Below are 21,578 nucleotides of genomic sequence, written 5' to 3'. Positions count from 1 at the left end.
AGAGCACGTTTAACCACAACAAAACTAGATCAAAACATCCGTGTACAAACTCACACAACTCGCACAGCGAAATCTTAGTCGCATTTACTCAGTCATATGATCATGAGTTCCAATACACGCGTTTTCACTAAAAAAACCTCAAACTTTAGATCACTGATTTTTAAGAGAGCATTGACTATGTGAAATAATGATCATAGCCACGGAAACATAACACAATGATATGTGGATTCCCGTTTTGAAGCCTCTGCATTTCGGCCATCACCATCTTGGCTTTTTGGAACTCTAAATGACCAAATTTGAACGAGAGGATGGAGCTGTGGAGGAAACGAGGGACAAATCTGCCTGACACACTGTGGTGACGTCTTGCCAAAAGCTTTTCACTCAGTGGCACCGCCCTTAAATATGAATTACTTTAAGCCTTAATTTAAAAAAATAAGCTTGAGATATCTAAAAACTCACCCCCGTAAAGTTGTCATGAGCAGGGAAATTAGTTACAGAGACCAAAACTGTTTTTGCACCAGGCTGTAAACAGGTTTATTTCTTCTGTAAAGTTTGGGAATTTTAACATGGGGGTCTATGGGGATCTACTCACTTTAGGAGTCAGCCTCAAGTGCTCATTGAAAGAACTGCAGCTTTTGGCACTTAGTGTTGACTTCATTTTTCAGCCCTATAGAGTGCAGAAAAGTTTCACTTTCAGTTCAGTTTTAAATCGTAAGATTTGTTTGGGTCCTGAGCATACGGATAAATGAGACTCGGATTACACTGCACAAGTTGTGTGAGAGTTTGTAAACAGATGTTCTGATTTAGTTTTTCTGTGCTTTTGCGTAAAAAAGCAGAGGCATACAAGAAAAACAACTTCACAAGTTCAAGGTAACACAGCATGACTAACTGATATATAAATGGTCATTTTGTGGGTGAAGTATTCCTTTAAATTCAATTTGTGACATTGATTTGACATACATCAACCCATAAGGCTCTCTGGCTATCACATGAGTTTAGCAGTGGGTCGATGACATACAGATCATCATGTGAGAGCTGTCAATGAGTTCGTAAAATCCAATATATGCAATTACAAACATGGGCCAAACAAACCTCCACGAGGTAAGTCGCAAAAGGGATCAATACATCTCAGCGACTTGTTCAAGTTCTCAAGAAATATAACATTAATCAGCACTTACTGTCTTATTCCTTCTGCAGTTTCTGAGTCATGCATTATATGGGAGTGAAAATCACATAAATGAAAAAAGAAAGGAAAGAAATCCAGAATTCATGGAATGATAGCTCTGCATAGCATAATTTCTTGATAAATGTATGCATGACGACACTGTGTTCCTATGACAAGCACATGAAGCACTGTCAGCGCATACATGAAAAAAAAAAGCTAAAGCTATGGCTTACCTGCAAGATTGTAAAGCTGACAATAATTGTAAGATCACAAACTCCCGGGCGAACAAGCACAGACTCTGCAGTAATGTACAGTATGTAAGGGAGTATGTAAAACAAACTGGAGGTTAAAATGCTGCTACAGTTTTGAATAACTGCGTCACTCCGTTTAAATCACTCCCCCAGTTATGACTTCTACCATCAGACTCAGTGATCAACCTCCAACATGTATTGACGAGATGTCACAGAAGTGAAATGGGTTTACTGCGTAGTTGCTGCTTTCAGAGAGCCGCTAAAGTGGCATTTTACTTTGCATGAAGTAGTGCTCATAAACCCAGCTCATAAATGGTCAACCAACACTGGCTGCTCCTAACATATTTAAGAAGGTGGGTCATTTCTGTTGAGAACTATTAGAGGATCAGTGTGTTAAATTTAGGGGGATTTGGTGGCATCTAGCAGTGAGAATCGCAGATTATGACAGGGTTAGAGTTCCTACAGTGTTTGTTTTGTTCATTCTGGACTGCTGTAGAAACCCGGGATGAGCATTTCAAGTAACTTCCATATTCAAGTACTCGTATTAAATTATTCTAGGTTACTCACAGGCATGTTTCTGCCACTGCTGTTAACAACACATGGGCTACATGCAGCACTGATTCAAACCAACACAAACTGACAGTGAAACGGCTCTGTCCTTAAACAAGTTAACAACCGTAAGGTAACATTAACCGTGTGATGCCAACACGTAGCCCTGTCACTGAGTGTGTATGTAAGTGTGTGCAAGCAGACTCTCACCAACTGCTTCCCAGTGTGGAGCTCACACTGTGCCGAGCCATGCGGCAGTAGTCTTGTGATCAACAGAGAATGAGAAATACCGCTTTCTCACCAAAATGAGCGTGTGCATGCATGTTTTTCATACATTGGTAAAACAGCTACATACTGTATTCCCACTGCCAACAAACACACCGCACATGTCTGCCTTTCTGCCAGCTGTTGTGTGTGGGCTATTTGTTGGTGTGTCCGTGTGACACTGACAGGCAGGAGAACAGGTAAATGTCAGACAGCGGCAGGAACAGAGGTCTTTGAAAACTTTTCAGTGGTTTCTCCTCTCTCCATATCTTACTTAATCAGTCCCCCTTTAAAACTCGCTGTATTTGGATCAGGTTTTTTAGTGCTGCTTAGGAGGAGCTGAAGTGTAATTAGTGATGGCGTGTCTGTGCATCCTGCCAGTCAAAGAGCTGAAACTCCCACGTTCACCCGGGTTTTGTATTCCCATCAATGCTGAATGGAGCCAGAGGCTATAAAAACCCACGTCTACTGCAGTCATCTGACCCGGGTGTGAATGCTGATCATACGCATTCCAATTGCATTTAACAGCCATTTTGTCTGGCCTAAGTTCGGCAGTATTGTTTGGATCTTATAGTTATGTTGCCTCTGCATGAAACCCGTCTTGCTCCTGATTTGCCTTGTTGTCAAAGCACTTCGTACAATCAATTTTAAAAGATGCTATGTAAATTAAGTTATTATTATTATATTTAACAAAAATGTTTGCATGTGGTAGTGGTGGTGGTGAGTACTATATGCGTTGAACAAATACTGACGTCTACTCGAGTACTCATGCTCATCTCTATTAGTAACATGGTGGTGCAACGTAATGATCTCCATGGACGAGGACCTGCTCCCTATGAAAATATAAACCGGTCATTATTAGGTAACAAAAACACAACAATAGTTATTTATACACTAAAGAAAAACATACTTATATTATATTTCATTTCTGCTGATATATCCCCCTAAATCCTACACAATGGACCTTTAAATATTTAGAGCTAGGGCATATCAATTGCAAGGCAGCCAATGTTCGGGGCTAAATGTCTGTAGAAGTGTTCACATTTAAAAATTGAAATATTCTTCCTACACAACCTAACCCTTTAAGACAGATATGGCTTGAAGACATGGTGTTTGTAATCATATCAAATCCACACATTTACAGTATGTTCAAGTCATTGTACAAGAGAGGAGGTTGCTGGACTGTTTCCACAGAAAATGTTCAGATACTGACAAGAGAAAATCTCTGAGCGGCACGCCATGAGGTGACTCTCAAAGTTAGAGGTTATGGAGGTGTGGTCTGCCGTGGCACACTGGCGACCTACGGCTTGGATCCTGAGGGGTCACAGAGATGGGCCAGGTTGTCAAGGTGTCTTCCTCACATTTTAATTAAACGTACAATACCCTAATGAAATTACAACCTTAAAAAAAAAAAACATGAAATCGATTCAGTGCAATTTTTCTTTTTTTGCATCGTCACTCCCACCCTTTGTTCGAATGTCGGTGGAGGAGAGAATCCCGAGCAATCATGATCGTACATCATGTCACTGTCGTTTGTGTTCATGGGTTGTTCAACCTTGTGAGGCCTCTTCAGGTAAACAGAGGATGACAGTAGATGTGAAAGCAGTAAGGAACAGCGTTTGAGGGCAGGCGGACCGCTGTAAGGCTTTAGAGGCACATCCTCCTTCTGAAGAGGGGAAGCAGGTGTCCCTTATTGTCATCAATCCCACTCCCTGTTAGAGCAGCCACACTAAGACTACACAGCTTATGTGGGAAAAGGTAACTAATAAATAAAAAAGTCTGTTAACAAAAAGGAATGCTGTGACTTTGAGTACGCATTCAAGCAGTTCTCATCACAAAAATAATGGGCCGAGTGTTTTTCAGTGTGCTACAGCATCACACGATAAGAGCAGATTCTATAAAGACCAGTGCATCTCTTCAAAGTCCACAGCCTCGCCCAAGTTTGTGTCTGTCTCCAGGAGGCTCATGATCACTGCCATGGCTGCTTCGTCATTGCTAAGACTACTAAGGCCCGGTCCAACCACGCTGTCCAAATCCAGCTGGGAATTCTCTCCTAAGGTGAGATGGTGAGAAAGGACAAGAGAAAAATGAAAAAAATATGAAGAAGGGCTGTGCAATATGATGTATCATTTCATATTATGCTATATCATTTAAATCATCTGACAAGCTTTGCGTCCGTCCACGTGGCTGAGGGGGCGTCTACCAAGCCCCTAGGAAGTGTGTCAAGCTCTGTTGAAAATTTTACATCGTGGCCAAAAGTGGAATTATACCGTCCAAGCCCATCATGTGATGCCAACTGGCAAAGAAAGACTTTTTTCCTATTGATTTTTTGGGGGAAGTCTGTAAATCAGTGAATAATTTTTTTGTGAGCACCCTGTGAAAAGAGTCATTTCACTATTTATTTTTAAACCATCCAGTGCGATAACATTTAGAAAGTCTAGAAAGAGTCACAAGTTAAATTTTTTAGACCGCCATTCAAGCTAGTGAAGCCCTAAAACAGTAGTCAGTCAATCTGCCAGCAGAAGTTACCCGCTCAGGGACCCCCTGCCACCTTAAGTCTTTAGTGCGCAAGCCTCATGGGCCCGTAGATCCAGGTATTCTACACCAGCAAAAAGAGCCTTTTTTGCGTCATGTACCGATGAGCATCTTTCATATGAATGAACAGGGTCCCCCTCCATGGCTGTATCCAGACTTTCTTAATACATCCACGGCGTCTACACATGTATGGCGCCAAAACAAACAAACGCAGAGGAGCTGGAAAGCGATACTGAACGTGGGGATTCAGCACAAGACGCTGACACCAAGCAGCCTGCTCAAAACGAGGAGGAGCTTGTACCCAGAAGAAGGATGACTGCTGTCACAGAACAAAGGGTGGCTGAACATGCATATATACACGATGCAGCTTTTTCAACGTGCGATGCATAAAATGACTTAATGACTTGATGAGTATAAATTGTCCTGGTGTTTTTTTTTTCAGTCATTGGCATGAGACCTCTCTCTCTTACAGCTCTCTGCCTCTCACACACACACACACACACAAAAAGCTCCAGACCAGGACTATTTAGTCGCATTTTGCGACCATGGAGCACCACTGTGATTTGCAAATACTATTAGTATATGAAAGGTAAGAGGTGGGAGTGGCGAAGAGCAGCCCACGTTGAAGGTTTCTCTGTTTTTTTTGGGTGAAGAGAGGAAACATGGCAGAAGTAGTCGCTCAATAAAACTAAAACTGCTCAAATATGACAACATTTTGGATTTGAAGCCATAGAATGACGTGTCCACCTGGCAACAAGCAGCGCGGTGAGCAGTTTTCAGCTGGACCTCTGTCGTCTTTTCTATTTATTCCTGTTACTCGTTTTAAAAGCGCTAACGAGGTTAGAGAACAGGTGATTCAATAGGTTGAATTGAGGAATTATCTTCAGGATACCATATTTCACTGCAAAAAACAATATAAGGCAGCAGCCAGCTGGAGAAAGATCGCCAGTGACCTGCAGGCTACTTTATGTTGGGTATATTTTATGTCATTTTCTGTAAATATCAAAATATAAAACATGTTTTCTATTTAAAACATACAACTGTAGAGAGATGTCAGAAGGCAATTCACCCATGTTAAAAGTGCTGACGTCTCCAGTCTGATCTCGAGCGCACAGCTGATATTTATGCGGTTTGTTTTCATGACATATCAGAAATGCATATTTAATGGATTCATTGTGGCCAGAAAGCTCTGATGTTACGCTTTGCGACAAGATAGTCGGACACTTGTTTTCAGTTCGGACACCGTGTCATTATGTTCCACTTCGGTATACTGGTCTGGTGTTTGGCCTTGTATCAGAACAGTTTACAGTATACTTTTACAGTATACTAAATATAATGTATAAATACAGTAATTAAAAAGATCAGGTAGAATACCCATGAGTGATTCTCCTCCTGAATATGTAGCTCCTTGGGGCTCATCCTCTGAGCTGGACTTTCCTGGAATCTCCATGTCTGTTGCCTCTCCATTTGGCACCTGGAGATCAAGGAGAAGCAAATTATAGCCTTAACAGCAACATGGCAATTTAGTCGGAAGGGGGAAAACAGAGGAAAGAAAAAAAAATCATGCCTTTAACATTTAGAGGAAATTCACCATAATTTCCTGGAACATACAGCGGTGACTGCATCATAATATGATTGTCATACTTCTAAGAAAATCCTATTTCTTTTACTTTGTGATGTTTTAAGAAAGGAGGCAGCGAAACATGAACATAGTATGAAAAATATGTTGGTATTGAAAATATATTTTGTCACTGAAAACAAAATCTAAACTGAAAAAGGAAATATTTGTATTTAAAAAAAAGAAGTTGTATTGGCATTGAAATAAAGATCTGGCACTGAAGGAAAGTTAAACAGAAAAATAAAACATAGTAATTAAAAACATAATCTTATAACACTGAAAACAACAAGACTGAAAAAACAGTGACATTGTAAAAATAGAATGAAATAGAAAAAGAAAACACTTATTTATTTCGATGCCGATACAACTCTTTCATATACAAATGTTTAATTCCCAATGTTTTCGTTTTCAGTTCAGGTTTTGTTTGTTTACCTGTTCATATTTTCCAGTACCAACATTTACTGTCACTGCTCTGGCTCCATACACATAGTACTGTAAAAAAATGTAAATCTACATCTCCACTGACACACCTGTAAACTACATAAAATAAAATATATAAACATAAGATTAATTAAACTATTTTTTTCATTAATTACACTTCACCAATTTGGACTTGGGTAGTCTGGAAGGACTCATGAAGTTTTGTGAATGGGGGGGTTGTTGGCTTTCCATGCCATTAATGACTGGGAGGGATGCACCAATGATTGAAGGTATACATGTTCATCGACTTACGTTGTTGCTGATTTGATTGTGAGTTTGTGGACACTTGTCCTGGGGTAGACTGAATGGACTGACGCTGCCACTGGAAGGTGATGAGTTCATCCTAAAACGACACAGACGCAGATTGACTTAACGCCAACTGATAAGAATAGCGACTGTAGCTAAAAAACAAAAGAGTCATTCTCATTATAATCATCTATCAGATTTACTTATGTCTGTCTCAGAGAAAAACAGAAGTAAAGATCACTTGCTCTGTCGTGAGGCCACACCTGTTGAAATCCAGCAGCTCATTGGCGATCTGGGTCCCTATGCTTCCAGCATATATCATAGCTCCAGGTGGGGTGGAGATACCTGGTATGACTGGAAGGGACTTCTTGCCATCTTCTAAGAGAAAAACAAATGAAAACGACAGACAACATGTGCTTCAGTGTGGCTACACAATCTGTATTTTGAGGTATCACAGGGCATCAGAGATATATCTTTATCGTCTTTCTTCAATTAACCAACCTTCTGATGTTTTGGAATTTCTCGACTGTTCAGACTTGTTTCCCGACCGACTGGTTCGACTGTTATCATACCTTGTCGTGGGAAGAGCAAACAGGTGAAGTTCTGAATACTGTACGTCCATCTACCTCAGAGATGTCTATGAAATGCACAAAAGGACTGAAGCATATACTCACGATATAACTGTGTTAGTTGACACTATGTATTCTACTTCTTTGGTCCAGGGATTCACAAAACTAAACCACTGACTCTGCAGAGTGACGAAAGAGCCATATTTTGTTTTGAACTTATAGCTGTTTGTCTCTATTTTGTCTTTACTCCGCAGCACTGTGGAAGACAAATAGAGAAGACACATTTGAGGACTAAACAGTGGAAAAATAGGCATGAGCTGCATCAGTTTGGTGGGAACTGCGTTGTTTGTGTAAGAGGCATGATAATCGGTAATAAGTGACATGACATTTCCTTGGTGCCTATAGTCTGCTGTGCATTATGTTATTCAGACCATATGACAGACAAGGAGCCCCGTGTGAGCCTGCGAGAAAGTTTCATCGGCTGTGTGCTGCTCTTCATCGATGGAAAACCTAAACTAACTGAAAACTCTTCTGGTGAGGCATAAATCTCACCATTGCGTGACTTATTGTCCACACAAATTTTTAACTTGACCACTTCCAGTAAAGTGCAGCTCACAACTGCTTTCCTCTGCTTTTCAGTGGGAAGCACTTGCAGCAACACACTGGTCAGATGATGCACGTCTAGTTGACGGAGGCCGATGTAGCTTCAGTCTCTCACATGTTTGCAAGACACTAGAGCCAATCCTATTAGTGATACTGGGTTAGGGATGTGGGACTCATAGTGGAGAACAAGATCTGTTAACTGTTCATGTATCAAATACTTAATATTACAAAAGTGAGGGACAATTCAGTACTTTTGATATTATTAGGGACATGTCTCTTCCCAAATCTACACCCTTACTGTAAGCACAGGACTAGTGGACATAAGGTGAAGCTCTGTCCCATAAAAATTTTGCAACTTGGTGACCTACTTTAATGAATAAGATGTGCAAGTATTTAGTAAGTGATTAGCCATGCTTCACTGCCTCAGCTGTACTGTTAACTAACGTTTGATGTAAACAGGACGAAATGATTAATAAAGGATCCAATCGGATTAGAAGAAATAGCATGAGACCACTGAAAAGTGTGATTTACCTTTTCGATGTCTTTCAGCTAAATGCGGTAAGTCATCTTGATGGAAGTACTCATAGCACGATGTCCCAAGCAATTCTTGGGGTAGATAACCAAGAATGGTTGTTGCTCTGCAAGAGGAAAGAAACAAGTTTATCATGTTGGTATGAATTACTTTTTTACAACTACTATATTATTCATAATACTTTACACATTGTCTTTTCTGTTGATCAATACCAAATATGTTAAAAATGTCAATGTTTGTAATGTCACACAATTGTACATTATGTTAACAAAGCCAAACATCACACTATAACCCTCTACCACCCACTATTCAAATTCAATTCTACCTTTGATCGACAAAGGTGAATTTTCCATCCATGGCGTAGCGTGTGATGAACTCTGTGGGTTTAACTCGGACCTCTCCATTTATCTGGGGAGACGAGTGGGAGTGGACGCGTCCCACCGCCACCAGGCAGCTGAAGTGGGAGCTATCCTGCTTGTCTGCCTCGCCCTCCCCATCCGCTCCCAGCTGACTGGTTGGCCAGCTGCGCATGTAGCCCGTGCAGTGGACTGTGCAGTACTTCTGCGACTCTGTGGGCACACGCAGACACACATTTTTAAGCTTTATTCAACCAGATAAAAACCAAATGAAAGAAAATCTCTTAAGTGGTGACCCTGCCATGAAGGCAGCAAAGCTAAGCCCTAAGCACGTCGATTACGAGCCAAAGTCGGTGTATTAATTTAGAATATAACCTGATTACTTTGGTGTAACTCTGCAGCAGTCACTGCTCACTGACTTTTTTTTTAATTTAATAATTTGCTATTGGGGTAATAAACCGTAAAACTTCAATTATTGGCCTGGGCTTTTATTTGCTTAAACCACTGAATTTAACAGGCTTATATTTGGGACAGGCATCTATATGGGTCAGTCTTTATTTCCTTTTACGCAAAACTGTGCTCAGCAAAGATGGGAAATATTATCACATTGTTTATTTAAACCTTTCTTTTTTGTCTCTTATTTATGTCAGTATTACCATCTTCTTTGGTGATCATATTTTCATAAAAACTTGCTGAATTATTGCAGTGTAGTAAATCTTACCAAGCTAACCATGTGTATAGCATGTCCACATTGAGAAAAGTTTAAACATTTATATTTGTATGCATGATCTAAGCAGCGAATTAGCTTTAGCTCCAGTGTGTAGTCAACAATCCCATTTTATACATGCAAAGAACTTCGATAAAAATTAACTGCATGGCAACCAGACTGGGCCTCTAATGCAGACAGGCCTTTATACGTGGTAAAAGGGACTGGGCATTTCATATGAACTAGGCTTATATTTACAGTTTTACAGAACAAACATATTTGTTCAATTGTTCATGTATATGTTAACGTGTGTTAATGTGTAAATAAATAAAAGTACTCTTTCACACCTTAGCATTTTTCAAAGATTTTTTTAGGGGGGCTTTTGTTGCCTTTAATGAACAGGACAGTTTAAGCCATGGAAAAGGGGGAGAGATAGGGGGCGACATGCAGCAAAGGATCAAGGCTGGAGTTGAACCTGGGGCCTCTGCGGCAAGGATACAACCTCTGTATATGGGGCGCTGCTCTATCCACTGAGCCACCAGGCATCCCACACCAGTGCATTTATAAGTTTAATACTGTGGGTCCACCTTTACATAAAATCAAGATCCCTGGGACATTCTGGGCCCTAATAATGTAAGAAATGTATGTTATTTCAACTTTATAATCACATTTTGTCATTCCTTTTATGTCTTTGTCTTTCTTTTATTTTGCGGGTTAATTATACTCCAGGTGTTGGAACGTAAGTTCCTATAATGCTTTGGGAGATGTAAATAGGAACTTTAATGGTGCCATGCATTCAGGGAGTGACTGTATGGTGTGGGCTGCTACTTCATCTCCGTTTTTGAATTACGTTTGTTTAAATTTTGGCAAAATTTAAAGGACGCCAAATTAGCTAAAAGCAGTTCTTTCTTGCTATGTAGCCACTGATGTACAGACAACTATCATTGAATTACTTTGAAAAACATTAAGGTTCACGAGCAAGTTCTGGAGTTATCAGGAGTGTCTTTCTATGATTTTTAAGCAGATTTATGGACGTTTATTTATAATAGACATTGTAAATTGTTTTGAAGTTTGAATTATGACTGAGAGTTGGTCTCTCCCTCAACACTGCCTCACAGTTTAAAAATCTTTGCTTTACACTGCATGTGAATGGAGGTGTAAATATTACATTAATGTTATATATACAACCAATTTACATTTAAATTAATGTACAAACGATATTTGCCAAATGATCCACTGGATCATTTCCCCACCTTTCTTTTTGGAGGTGCTGGCTTGGAATTCCTTCTCCTCCACCTTGACAGAAATTTTGTTGTACTTCATGCGGCAGAAAAATGAGCGGCGTGCGCCTGAACACAGCCGCGCTGCACCAACTGGGAGGTCAGCCTGAACCTGCAGACCGGCTGAAAACATGACAGGAATATTAAACATTTTCTCTTTTTCTCACACACACACTCACACAGACAGACACAAATGATTGCTTTACTTTTAGCATCTATTAGCCGTTCACGGGGGTATAATTCAGAAGCTGAAAGCTGCTCCTTCACTTTTCCCATGTCCTTTGGGTGTATGTAGTCAAACAAGCTCTGTCCAATCAGCTCCGCCTGTTGGAAAAACAAACAGCTCATCAACCTGACCTGAACACAGTTCCCATGCTGATAAAAACCATTCTGCATTTAAGGCAATTTCCTGCTAACAAATAATAAATTGAACACAGTAAATTAATTATGGGCTGTTGACCTTGAAGCATACAAGATACTGTGTAATTTAAGTAAGAACAAGGCAGCAAAAGTGATGACTTATTCTTCAGAGCTTTCTTGAAGGACAACATATTAATGTTCTTTTACTCCAGAAATCAAAAATATGATTTTTTAAAAAATGATTTTTATTTTAAACTGTGCTCCAAAACCCTCAAGCGCTTGAATTGTAATTTGGCTTTGTTTTTTTTTTTGGAAAAACCTAAAAGATCTATCAGGATTTCAAATGAACTATTAAAGCATTTAGATACACACACACACACACACACACACACACACACACACACTACTATACAAACTACAAAAAAAACCTACAATACATTTCATTAATATATTTAAATAAATTAAAGGTTATATTTGCATTCATGTCCTAATGCAAATGCAGCTATCTTGTGTTTCTAAATTGTACTTTGAAACTGTGAAATCTGTGCACACAATACCAAACATGGTGCAACAGGCCTACAAATGCTGGTGGGTGCCAACACAAATGCAACCCAGCCGGTGTGTCTGGGGTTTCACAATAAAACAGTAGCAAATGTAAAAGCATTACCCGACTGTAGTTTAATATCTTTGTGACGGACTCTGAGACAAAAACTATTTTCCCACGATCACAGCCCACTACAAACAGGAAACCATCTGCAGCCTGCACAGCAAAGAAACATGGGAGGAGATCCAATATGATGAGGTCAAGACAAAAGTGAGCAGATTTTTATTTATATATTTTATTATATTTAAAATAGTTTTTAAACTGAACAGAAGCATATCAAATATTATCATGAAAATTCAGCCCGCCCATTACAGTGATTAAAACTGAAAATTTAATGCATGTGTTACAATTCTGATGATCTCTCTTGCTTTGCAAACTTTGCATAACTAGCATTATGACTAGCAAAACATTACAACCTGATGGTGGCCTTTGAAATAATGTTTAAAATATCCTAAAATGATTGGCAGGTAATTAAGTGCATATCCTAATACTGTTCTCCATTGCAGTTTGAGTTGCCTTTAGTGATGGTATATTTACCTTAAGGACAAGGTGTTTGAGCTCCTCGTCGGGGAGGAAAGACGGTTTGTAGTTGACTTCAGAAAAAGAACTCGCTGAACCTGAAAACATAGACAAAAATGTTGCTATTTAACATTAAGACATTAGGTTTTGTAATTTTACTTTTTATTGCTTATCAAAACAGACAACATCAAACAAAAATGGGACATCATACACAGAAAACTATAATAACAGTAATAAACCCAATACAACAGGTGGAAAAAAAATAGAAATCCTGCTCAGGAAGTGGTTTTAGTAAATGGTTGTTTACATTTGAATTTTCCCCTATCAATTTGTAATCGATCACCTAAGATGCATGTATATGCCAAGTGTAAACAAGATCATTGTTATATTCATGTATTATGATGTAAGTGACATTACTGGCAAGAAATCACCGTTACCTATCACATTTCTATCACTGACAAAGCAGTAATGTCTGTGCCATCTATCACCAGGATCGTGTCACTCATCTGTCTGTACTTCCCCTCACATCTTACACCAGAATCCCACAATTTGTTTTGTATCTGCCGATACAAAATCCTAATCCAACACTTTTATTTTCCTAGATAATACAGATACACAGTGCAATACCAGCATCAAAGCTGTTACTTGACGTTTTTTTATTAATTTGCCTATTTTTTATTTATTTCACAAAATATATTAAAAAATGACAAACTCTCCCTTTAATCTTGTTGGCCTCCTCACTGTCTCATGGGAATGTCTCTGTCCCCTTAAGAGTCCAGTGTTTGTTGCTGCAGTGCAGCCTGTGTTTCAGTAACCTGAATGATCTGTATTCTGTTGAGTGCTTATTTTCGGCCTCGCTGTGCTTGTGTTTCAATTCGCACTGGCGATTGTGGTTGTATTAAACTAGGCACCAGTCTCCTCTTTCTCCACCGAATGGGGCAGAGAAACACCAGGTGCCATGGCTGAAGGTCTACATGAAACAAGTGCTCATAACATCACTAAATAATGTAAACAGACCACCTCATACTGCATTTTCATTCATGGTGTGTGGTGTTTCTCGTTTTGTGGAGCAAAGGCGACGAAGGCTGCGCTCTGTGTTGCTGTGCATGAAAGTCAAAACATCAGTGTGACAGCTGACATAAAATAAAGAATCAGATGCTCTATAAGATAAATATATTCAGATCAGTCAAAAAAAGCCTTGATCGGCCCCTGACCTGATGTTTGAGGTTGGATCGGGATAAGGGACTATAAAATCTTGATGCCCCACCTGTAGCCAACCAGTTGCCCTGAGATATTTCCTGTACCACTGTTTGCAGTATGAGGGGAAGTTTGATATATCGACCTTACACCACGCATAAGAGAACAGCACTGGGATTTAAAGCCAGTTTTACACAGTGTCTAAACCTGGAATTACAATGGCTACATTTTTTCCAGAAGACTACAACAACATCAAAACCCAAGGTGCAATAAACTGGAGTTTTCACTCAATCAACTGCATGCATCACTAATGACAAAGTCAGTCTAGACTGCTGTTAATGTGGTACCTTTGAGAGATTTGAGGTGCTGCACGGCCATTCTGAGCACAGTAAGTTTGTCCAGTTTACGAGACATGGGGTTACATGTAGGGATCATGGCTGATAGTTTGTCAATGAGATTGTTCATTTTGTCCCGTCTCCTCTTCTCAATTTGGCTGTGTGGTTCCCTGCAGAGACATTAAATAAGAAATGATTTAAAACATTATAAATAAAAAAGAAAAACAGAATTTACACATTCAAAGGGGTTTCCTCCTTTCACTCATCTGATTCTGTGAATGTAGCACATCCTAATTTAAAGGACTTAATGGACATTGAAAGATAATATTACACAAACAAAGGAATATTCTACATGTGGTGGTGTCAAATGTAACCTACCTGAAGCATTTAATTTTGACATGTTGGTCCTCTCCATCTGAACTGTAGAGCAGAAAATCACATTTGAGATGGATAGATTGAGCAATAGACAGACAGGTTACTCTATTAATATCTGCAGGAAATTGCATGCAGGCAAAGATGATGTGCAAAAAACAATACAATACTTGGCAATATACAAAACTTATCAACAATATATATGCATGTTGGTAAAGCATCACCATGGAAATGCACAACAGCACAAAATAATAGGTCAGCTCTAAAAGGCATAGTACCCGTTTTGGTCGTCTTCCATATCTACGTCAGGGATGGAACCACATTTTGTATCCCTAGAGAGAAAATTCAACACTATCAATAGCAACTGGCGACAACTGGATTTTTTTAGATTTTCTGTGAGCAAAATTAAAGCAATCAAACTACTCACTGGTTGTCCGTGCTGCCCTTGCGTTTTCGGGGCATCTCCATGGTGAAGGACATGCCAGCAGCTGAGAATGTGGTCATCAGGCTGGGCAAAGACACCGAACCGCTTTGGTTTTCCTCAACCAGCTCATCGTCTGAAACACACAAGACATAATGAGCTGTTACTGCTGGTGCTGCTGCACCACAAAGTATCCCTCTAAGAATACGATGCGGCTGCCAGGTCACAAACTTTTTTATTTTACAGCTAAGCGGCAGACTAAAATATGTTTCTGAAAACATCTGAGGCACGAAATAGGCAATGCAGTGACAGAATCATTATTCATATTTGATCAGCGCTGTTTAGTTTAAAGAAGTGTTTCTCCAATTTAAAGAAGACCCTAAACTAGGCAATCTATGCAGTCGAAAGATACAAATTTAAAGAGAAAAATTGGTGCAACATGACCAGAGAAAAAAGGGAAAAAGGGTGCTTTTCCTCAAGAGGCACAAAACCTAGAACTGCCAAAATGCACTGCGCCTGACGTAATGTCGACTGGTCCATGTGAAACAATAGTAGTTGGCCGGATCTTATATTACAGTGGAACAGTTAAGCTAAAATATGTTTCTGAAAAAAACTGAGGTGAGAAATATGCAACTCAGTAGCTGATTCATGGTTTATATCTGAACAGAGCTGCTTAGTTTGACCATTTCAGCTCTGTTTTTTGGCTTCCACTGTGCAGGAAGCAGTATGGTGCCAACTTCTTGTTGAGAAACTCCTGCCATTGTGGCGAAACGTGGCTTTATAACGCATTTCCGAAAACATTTTAGGCAAGAAAGAGGCAATGCAGTGACACAGTCTTGATTCTATCAGCACTGCCTGGTCTTACCATTTGATCAGATTTCAGTCTAAGTTTGAGAGACAGAGAGTTTGAGAGAGAGAGAGGGGGGCAGCTGTGTCTCCTGATCAGCTGTATACTCTTTGAGTATGTGCTGGCGGCAGTGGGGTTGGTGGTGGTTGGCAGGCTATACGAAAATGCAGAAGTATGGCTGTAGTTCGAGCAACAGCCCCAAGAGCCAGCGAAACTCCTCCGATCATTTATTGGAGTTTTGCCGGGGGAAGGAGGGATATTAAGGCCTGGTTAAATGGAGAAAAGTTTACCACCTGTTGTTTCAATGCAAAGCTGGCTGAAGATTGGCGAAACATCCCTTTAACAGTTTGACGGCAGCAGCAGCAGCGTAGATGTGGCAATAATCAGCGATGCAGCCTGCACTGCCTCTGAGCGGGCAGAGCATACAGTTTCCTTCTCTTATTGGTTGTTTTCAGTGTGCCATTAGAAGAATTTGAAAGAGGATTAGTTCTTTCAGAATATAGTAACAATTTCAGCAAATTGTTTTCATATATTACCAACTAATTAGCAATTTTTTTTTCCAAATTATCTTTGCTTATCTATTAACCCAGGATCTTTTTCTCATCTGCAGTGGAGACTAAGGCATAATTTCCAGTCAAAGACTACAGCAGGTGATTTTTCTCAAGGAGTGTTACTCAGCGAAATCACCAGCTGTCATCTCAGCTGCAATGGAAACTTGTACACACTTTACTCTCTGTTTCTCGTGAATGAAAAGCCTTAAACTAAGCAATTAACTAATCCTTTTAGCCCTACATATCACCCTAGCTAAAAACAATCCAACGGTGCTTGTCAGCTGTCAAACATGCATGCTTTCAATGGTGTTGCTTGCCCACAGATGTCTTTTTGTGAATGCATGCAGGTGCATGCTAATACAGATTATTAAAGCCCAAGCTGCTGTGGTGCAGCTGTTATAAGGGGTTACAGACAACACATTGCAGCTCCATCTTTGTGTGCAAAATGCCTCCAACTCTTGAATATATACTATTTTTTTTACATATATTCTTTTTGTTCTGCTTACTCATGTATGTATATGTCGTATATTGTAGCATCATACACACACTTTATATTAATAACTTTGCATACTATTTGTATACATTGCATTGTAGCATAAGGCACATAGTTTTACATTTTTTCACACTTATCACACTCAGCACATGCATATTTATAATTTCAAATATTTAATTACTAGTGCTAATGGTTTCTTATTACTGTATTTCTAATTTATATTTTTACACACTCACCACATTGCACATATTTATAATTTTTAAATACTCACATATTAGTGCAAACAGTTTTTAATATTACTGTATTTCTTTTTTCTATTTTTACATCCTTTGTGCTGGTCCTTGTTTCTACTTTCTATAGTTCTCTAAGCTTGGCATTAGAGCATAAACCACATTTCCCCCCTGGGGATCAATACAGTATTTTTGATACTGATTTTACAGTAAATGTCTGCAGCCTATCATCCATTCTGCTAAAATGAGCAGCTGCCATGACTGTGATTTAGTCATGGCCTAAAAAGTATGTCACTGTATGTGCAGGAGAGAAAATGCGGACCAAATGCGGCTGATATCCATGGCACCTATTTTCAACTTTGTTCCACAGACCCTGTGACCCAAATAGCCATTAACAGATCAGCAACAACCTGATTTTTAATCCCGCTCCCCCTGTCAAGATCTGTTGGATTACAGGGTTACAGTGAAGCCAACTACATGACTGGACATCAGGCCACACAGACATCCCTTAGCCAAACTCCCATAATCCCTCTCTCTTGTTCTCACGTGTTCCTTAACTTGCTCATTCATTCACTCAATCCATGAATGAGCATCTGCTGCACTAAATTACTTTAGTGCCAACAAACTGTGTTGTCCTACTCACACTGTCACGCAGTAACATCATCAATATAAAAAGGCTGACTGGTTTACCATGTTTAAATTTAGATTTTTAGATTGTTTAAAACGTAAACATTGTGAATGGATGCTTTTGTATTTCCTGTTCCTGTTTTGCAGTATTAATGACAACAAATGCTGAGTTAACTATAAATGACAGCCTCCTTGACATGATCATGACCAATAACATATTTAGACAAAAAAACTATAAGTAAGCATCACGTTTTGTGTGTTTTTTAATCTGGTGGAGGGATTTTTCAGTCAAAGGTGAAACGACGACAACATGACGTTATGGTGTGGTTGACTGTGCCCGCCCCATCGACTCCAACAGAACTGACACCAAAGACTGGCTCCTCCAATGCTGTCACTGAGTCATAACCTTTCCTTCTTTTGTATTTTCTGTGGATAGCTGACAGGAAGTAAACTTGGACCCAAGCTGTTGTCCAGCATGCAATTCTGGCATGCAATGCCAGTGAAATGGTTAATAATATATGTATTGCATTATTCAAAGTATTTATGCAACAATGGTGAGCTGTGTAGTCAAATTGGGTCATGAGCTGCCCTATGCTGTCCTACTTGACATCAATAAAGTTAATATCACAAACAAACACACACACATCCACATAAACCAGGGATCTGCTCAGTTATGTCCAGCCTTTGATGGTTGACAGCACAACAGCTTGTTTCGATAACAATCAAGTCACCATAAATCATTCATGCTATCATAACACACAGTTAGCTACATGCAATGCCAATTAGTGTTTTGTTAGGCAGAGTAAAACATGTTCTACAGAACAACAATCTGAATATGGACAAGGAGAGACAACTTGAATATTCTTTTTAATAGTAAGAATTGTATTTTATGTCTCCATCCGCTGGTGGGCCATCATGAGTATGAGTATGCCTACTATGATGTTGTTTCCATTACAGAAGAGACTTCATGATCACTACGATTAGGTGGGAGAAAAAGTGGATATATCAATATTAGTATGGGTGAAATAAGTTTTCATATACCACCATATTGGATATTGGCAAGTTGCAGTCCTTGAAACTAGCCTTGAATTAAAAAATGAATTTAAAAAAATCAGAAACATGAGTTTAATTGATAAAACAACTGAATTCTTGAGCCGTAAAGCCCATAGTTTGTGTCACTTTAAGCCTTGTGGCAAGTTTGTCTAATGTTACCTGGAATCAAAAAAATGGTCACAAACAAAAAATAAAAAAATGATCATCAATATTTCTATAAGGGGAGAAGCCTACAGAAGTCTACTTGCTTTAATCTCTTGTTGAAACTGAAATATGTGCATTTCCATTTGCTGGTTTTCTTTTTCTTTCTTTCAGTACATCAATTTGTATTTTTTAAATTGTTTTCATTCCCTGATTATATATTTTGGACCTTAAAAAGCACTCAATGTGATGTCCTCTCTTAGCAGTCATATTAAGATTGTATCCTACTCTGACTGTACTGTATTGTACCTTGTTTTCTGGTTTTGCAGTATATAAAAATTCCAATAAACACACTTAAAAAAAAGATGATAATCTGCAGTTCATGTTTACTGTTAAACCCACAACATTACACTGACACCTTTTACAACTACAGCCCTTTTTATTTTGACAGTTGAAGTAAAGTTGATTATTGACTTATTTATTTCAGTTCGTATATAACTGCAGCTGTATACAATTCTGACATGAAACATTAGAGACGTATAATCACTGTGTAAAGAGACCATTAAAAAGGGAAGCCCTCCGCTACTAGCAATGCTTCGTATTAGCTTACAGCAGACCGCTGTTGCGAGCGACCATATAGTTATGTATTAGGCCTAAATAGCATAAAGCATTCAAGCTTGTTTCAACACACGGTGACACCAGTTCAGAGGACAAGTATGGGCTATCGAAGTGTCAAAAATGTGTAACATAACAGCTTGTCATGGGCTATAAAACCACCTTCGGCTCGGTTGACCTGAAGCCGTTGTCCCGGTAAACAGGCCTTGTAACCAATGCTAAGCTAACATTTGAATGGTTCAGTCGTTTACGTTAACAAACACCGCACATAAAATGAACATTTAATCAACATTAACACTGATGACAAGCCGAGATATAAAGTCATATTATGCGGAATACAAAGATGTGACAAACACCGTCGTGATGTGTTACATAAATGGCGAAGAGGGCGAGTTTGCTCTACTGATCTACTGACCTAGTTTTGGGATAGCGCAAAGTTACGGTCGACCGGTGACACACTGTCAAAAACACACCGTCGCCCTTTCCTCTCTACTTGTAATGCTAAATCTCACACGGTCAGCCACCGTAAACATTCAAATTGGTTAAAAGTTGTGTTTCATTTACCTGCCGGTTCGCCACCCGCTCTGTCATCGCCGCCAGCCGCTGCATTCTTGGCCGACATGGCTGGAGCCGGAGCCGGTGCACTGGGGCCCGGGACTCCGATGCATGGATGAGGCGGTCGACTACTCCAGGATGTTTCGGTGTTAAGAGGACGGATTGTATGGGAGCCAGGAAGGCGGCAGATTGTTGTACAACTGCTTTATAATCCCCGTATGAAGAAAAAAGAGGGAGAGGGCACACAAACCAGCACCGGGCGGCTGTGGCTGTGTGTGTATGTGTGTGTGTGTGTGTTGGGGAGGGGGGGGTGCGGAAGACGGGACACAGTCTCCACCTACCGGCGTACCGCTGCAGCTTCATGTCATGCATACAAGTATGAAATGCTTTTTGGTCAATATCAAGTAAATAGGCCTAAATACATAAACGGGACAAAGAGCAGCCAAAAATCATTAAATCAAACACACACATATATATATATATAGAGAGAGAGATTTTATATTGACAAAAATCTCCTTTGTATCTTTCTTCAGATCAGTTACTTTTTTAAAGAAAATATTAACAAAGAAAGTTTGGTCAGGCCCTAATTAATTCCTCATTCTAAAAAAGGGACCGTTATTTATGAGTGATGAGGGGTGTTGCAAAAGATGTTTAGGTAATATATTTTCCTCAAAGAAAGTAACTAACAAACTAATATCAAACCAGGATTGATGGTGATACACGGTATAAGCTCGCTAAAAAACTCATTACTATCTGAATGAATGAAGGAATAAAGATGCGTATGTGTGTCTGTCAGGGGGACAAGGCAGAGACAAACTAAGGGTTTGTTAAAGAAAACATGCCATTGAGCAAATTGGCTTGAGAGAGACAGTTACCATGGTAACTCACTCAAAGTTTAGGTTGCCTCTCTTTTCAGAACTGAAAACTCAGAGTATCCCTCATTTCAGGGTTAATTTACTCAAAGTTTTTCCTAAATACGGCCTTTACTGGAATACGATCCTGTTGGCCCTCAGGGTAAAGACAATTAGAGGTCGCCAAAACAAGCAATAAACGGAGTTACGGATGAAAGAAGTGAGATGTAGTTTCGCTGCTGCTGGGTAACAGTAGAAAAACAGCACATAAAATAAGCCACCATGAACGTCAGACAGATCTGACATTCGGTGTTGACCTATATATCTTTAACGCTACGGTTACGGCCGAAAATGATGACAAAACAAAACAAAATTACCGATTTTTCTAACCGGAAGTTGTTATTCTGAGCATGACGTCGCGGTGGGCATATGCGCATGCGCAAAAAAGGTTATGACACATCGGAATGCCGTGACGTCAATCGTTCTATGCTTTATGACATCACAAAGCATAGAACGAATGGCATTCCATTAAAAAACAAGCTTTAATATAGGAGGTACAAGGAAGATTTGTCAGTCACTGGACTTTGTGCTGTTGAAATACCTCCACCTCATTGTGATTTGAAGGGTTTTGGCTTCTTGTATTTGGAATAGCA

The 21,578-nt window shown here is 39.5% G+C and overlaps 1 protein-coding gene across 2 annotated transcripts; it reads right to left on the bottom strand.

Annotated features, from left to right (window-relative positions):
* Positions 1-3,578: 3,578 nt before the first annotated feature.
* On the bottom strand, positions 3,579-20,371 carry bmal2 (basic helix-loop-helix ARNT like 2). Of its 2 annotated transcripts, none has more exons than XM_042495854.2 (17): positions 20,084-20,371; positions 14,969-15,098; positions 14,820-14,873; positions 14,548-14,589; positions 14,182-14,339; positions 12,656-12,735; positions 12,182-12,274; positions 11,361-11,478; positions 11,128-11,277; positions 9,138-9,381; positions 8,812-8,918; positions 7,783-7,933; positions 7,610-7,680; positions 7,354-7,486; positions 7,115-7,205; positions 6,139-6,238; positions 3,579-4,282 (listed from the first exon to the last, which is right to left on the bottom strand). In XM_042495854.2, the coding sequence occupies exons 1-17, from the start codon at positions 20,139-20,141 to the stop codon at positions 4,125-4,127; spliced, it is 1,938 nt and encodes a 645-aa protein (XP_042351788.1). In that variant the 5' UTR covers positions 20,142-20,371; the 3' UTR covers positions 3,579-4,124. The 2 variants fall into 2 exon arrangements, with proteins under 2 accessions (XP_042351788.1, XP_042351789.1); XM_042495855.2 differs by having other exon boundaries at positions 7,372-7,486; positions 20,084-20,370.
* Positions 20,372-21,578: the final 1,207 nt, after the last annotated feature.

This window comes from Plectropomus leopardus, chromosome 7, assembly GCF_026936395.1.
Source record: "Plectropomus leopardus strain MGB_pleo_1.0 chromosome 7, ASM2693639v1, whole genome shotgun sequence".
Lineage (NCBI taxonomy): Eukaryota > Metazoa > Chordata > Actinopteri > Perciformes > Serranidae > Plectropomus > Plectropomus leopardus.
This window is presented reverse-complemented; position numbering and strand designations above follow the sequence as displayed.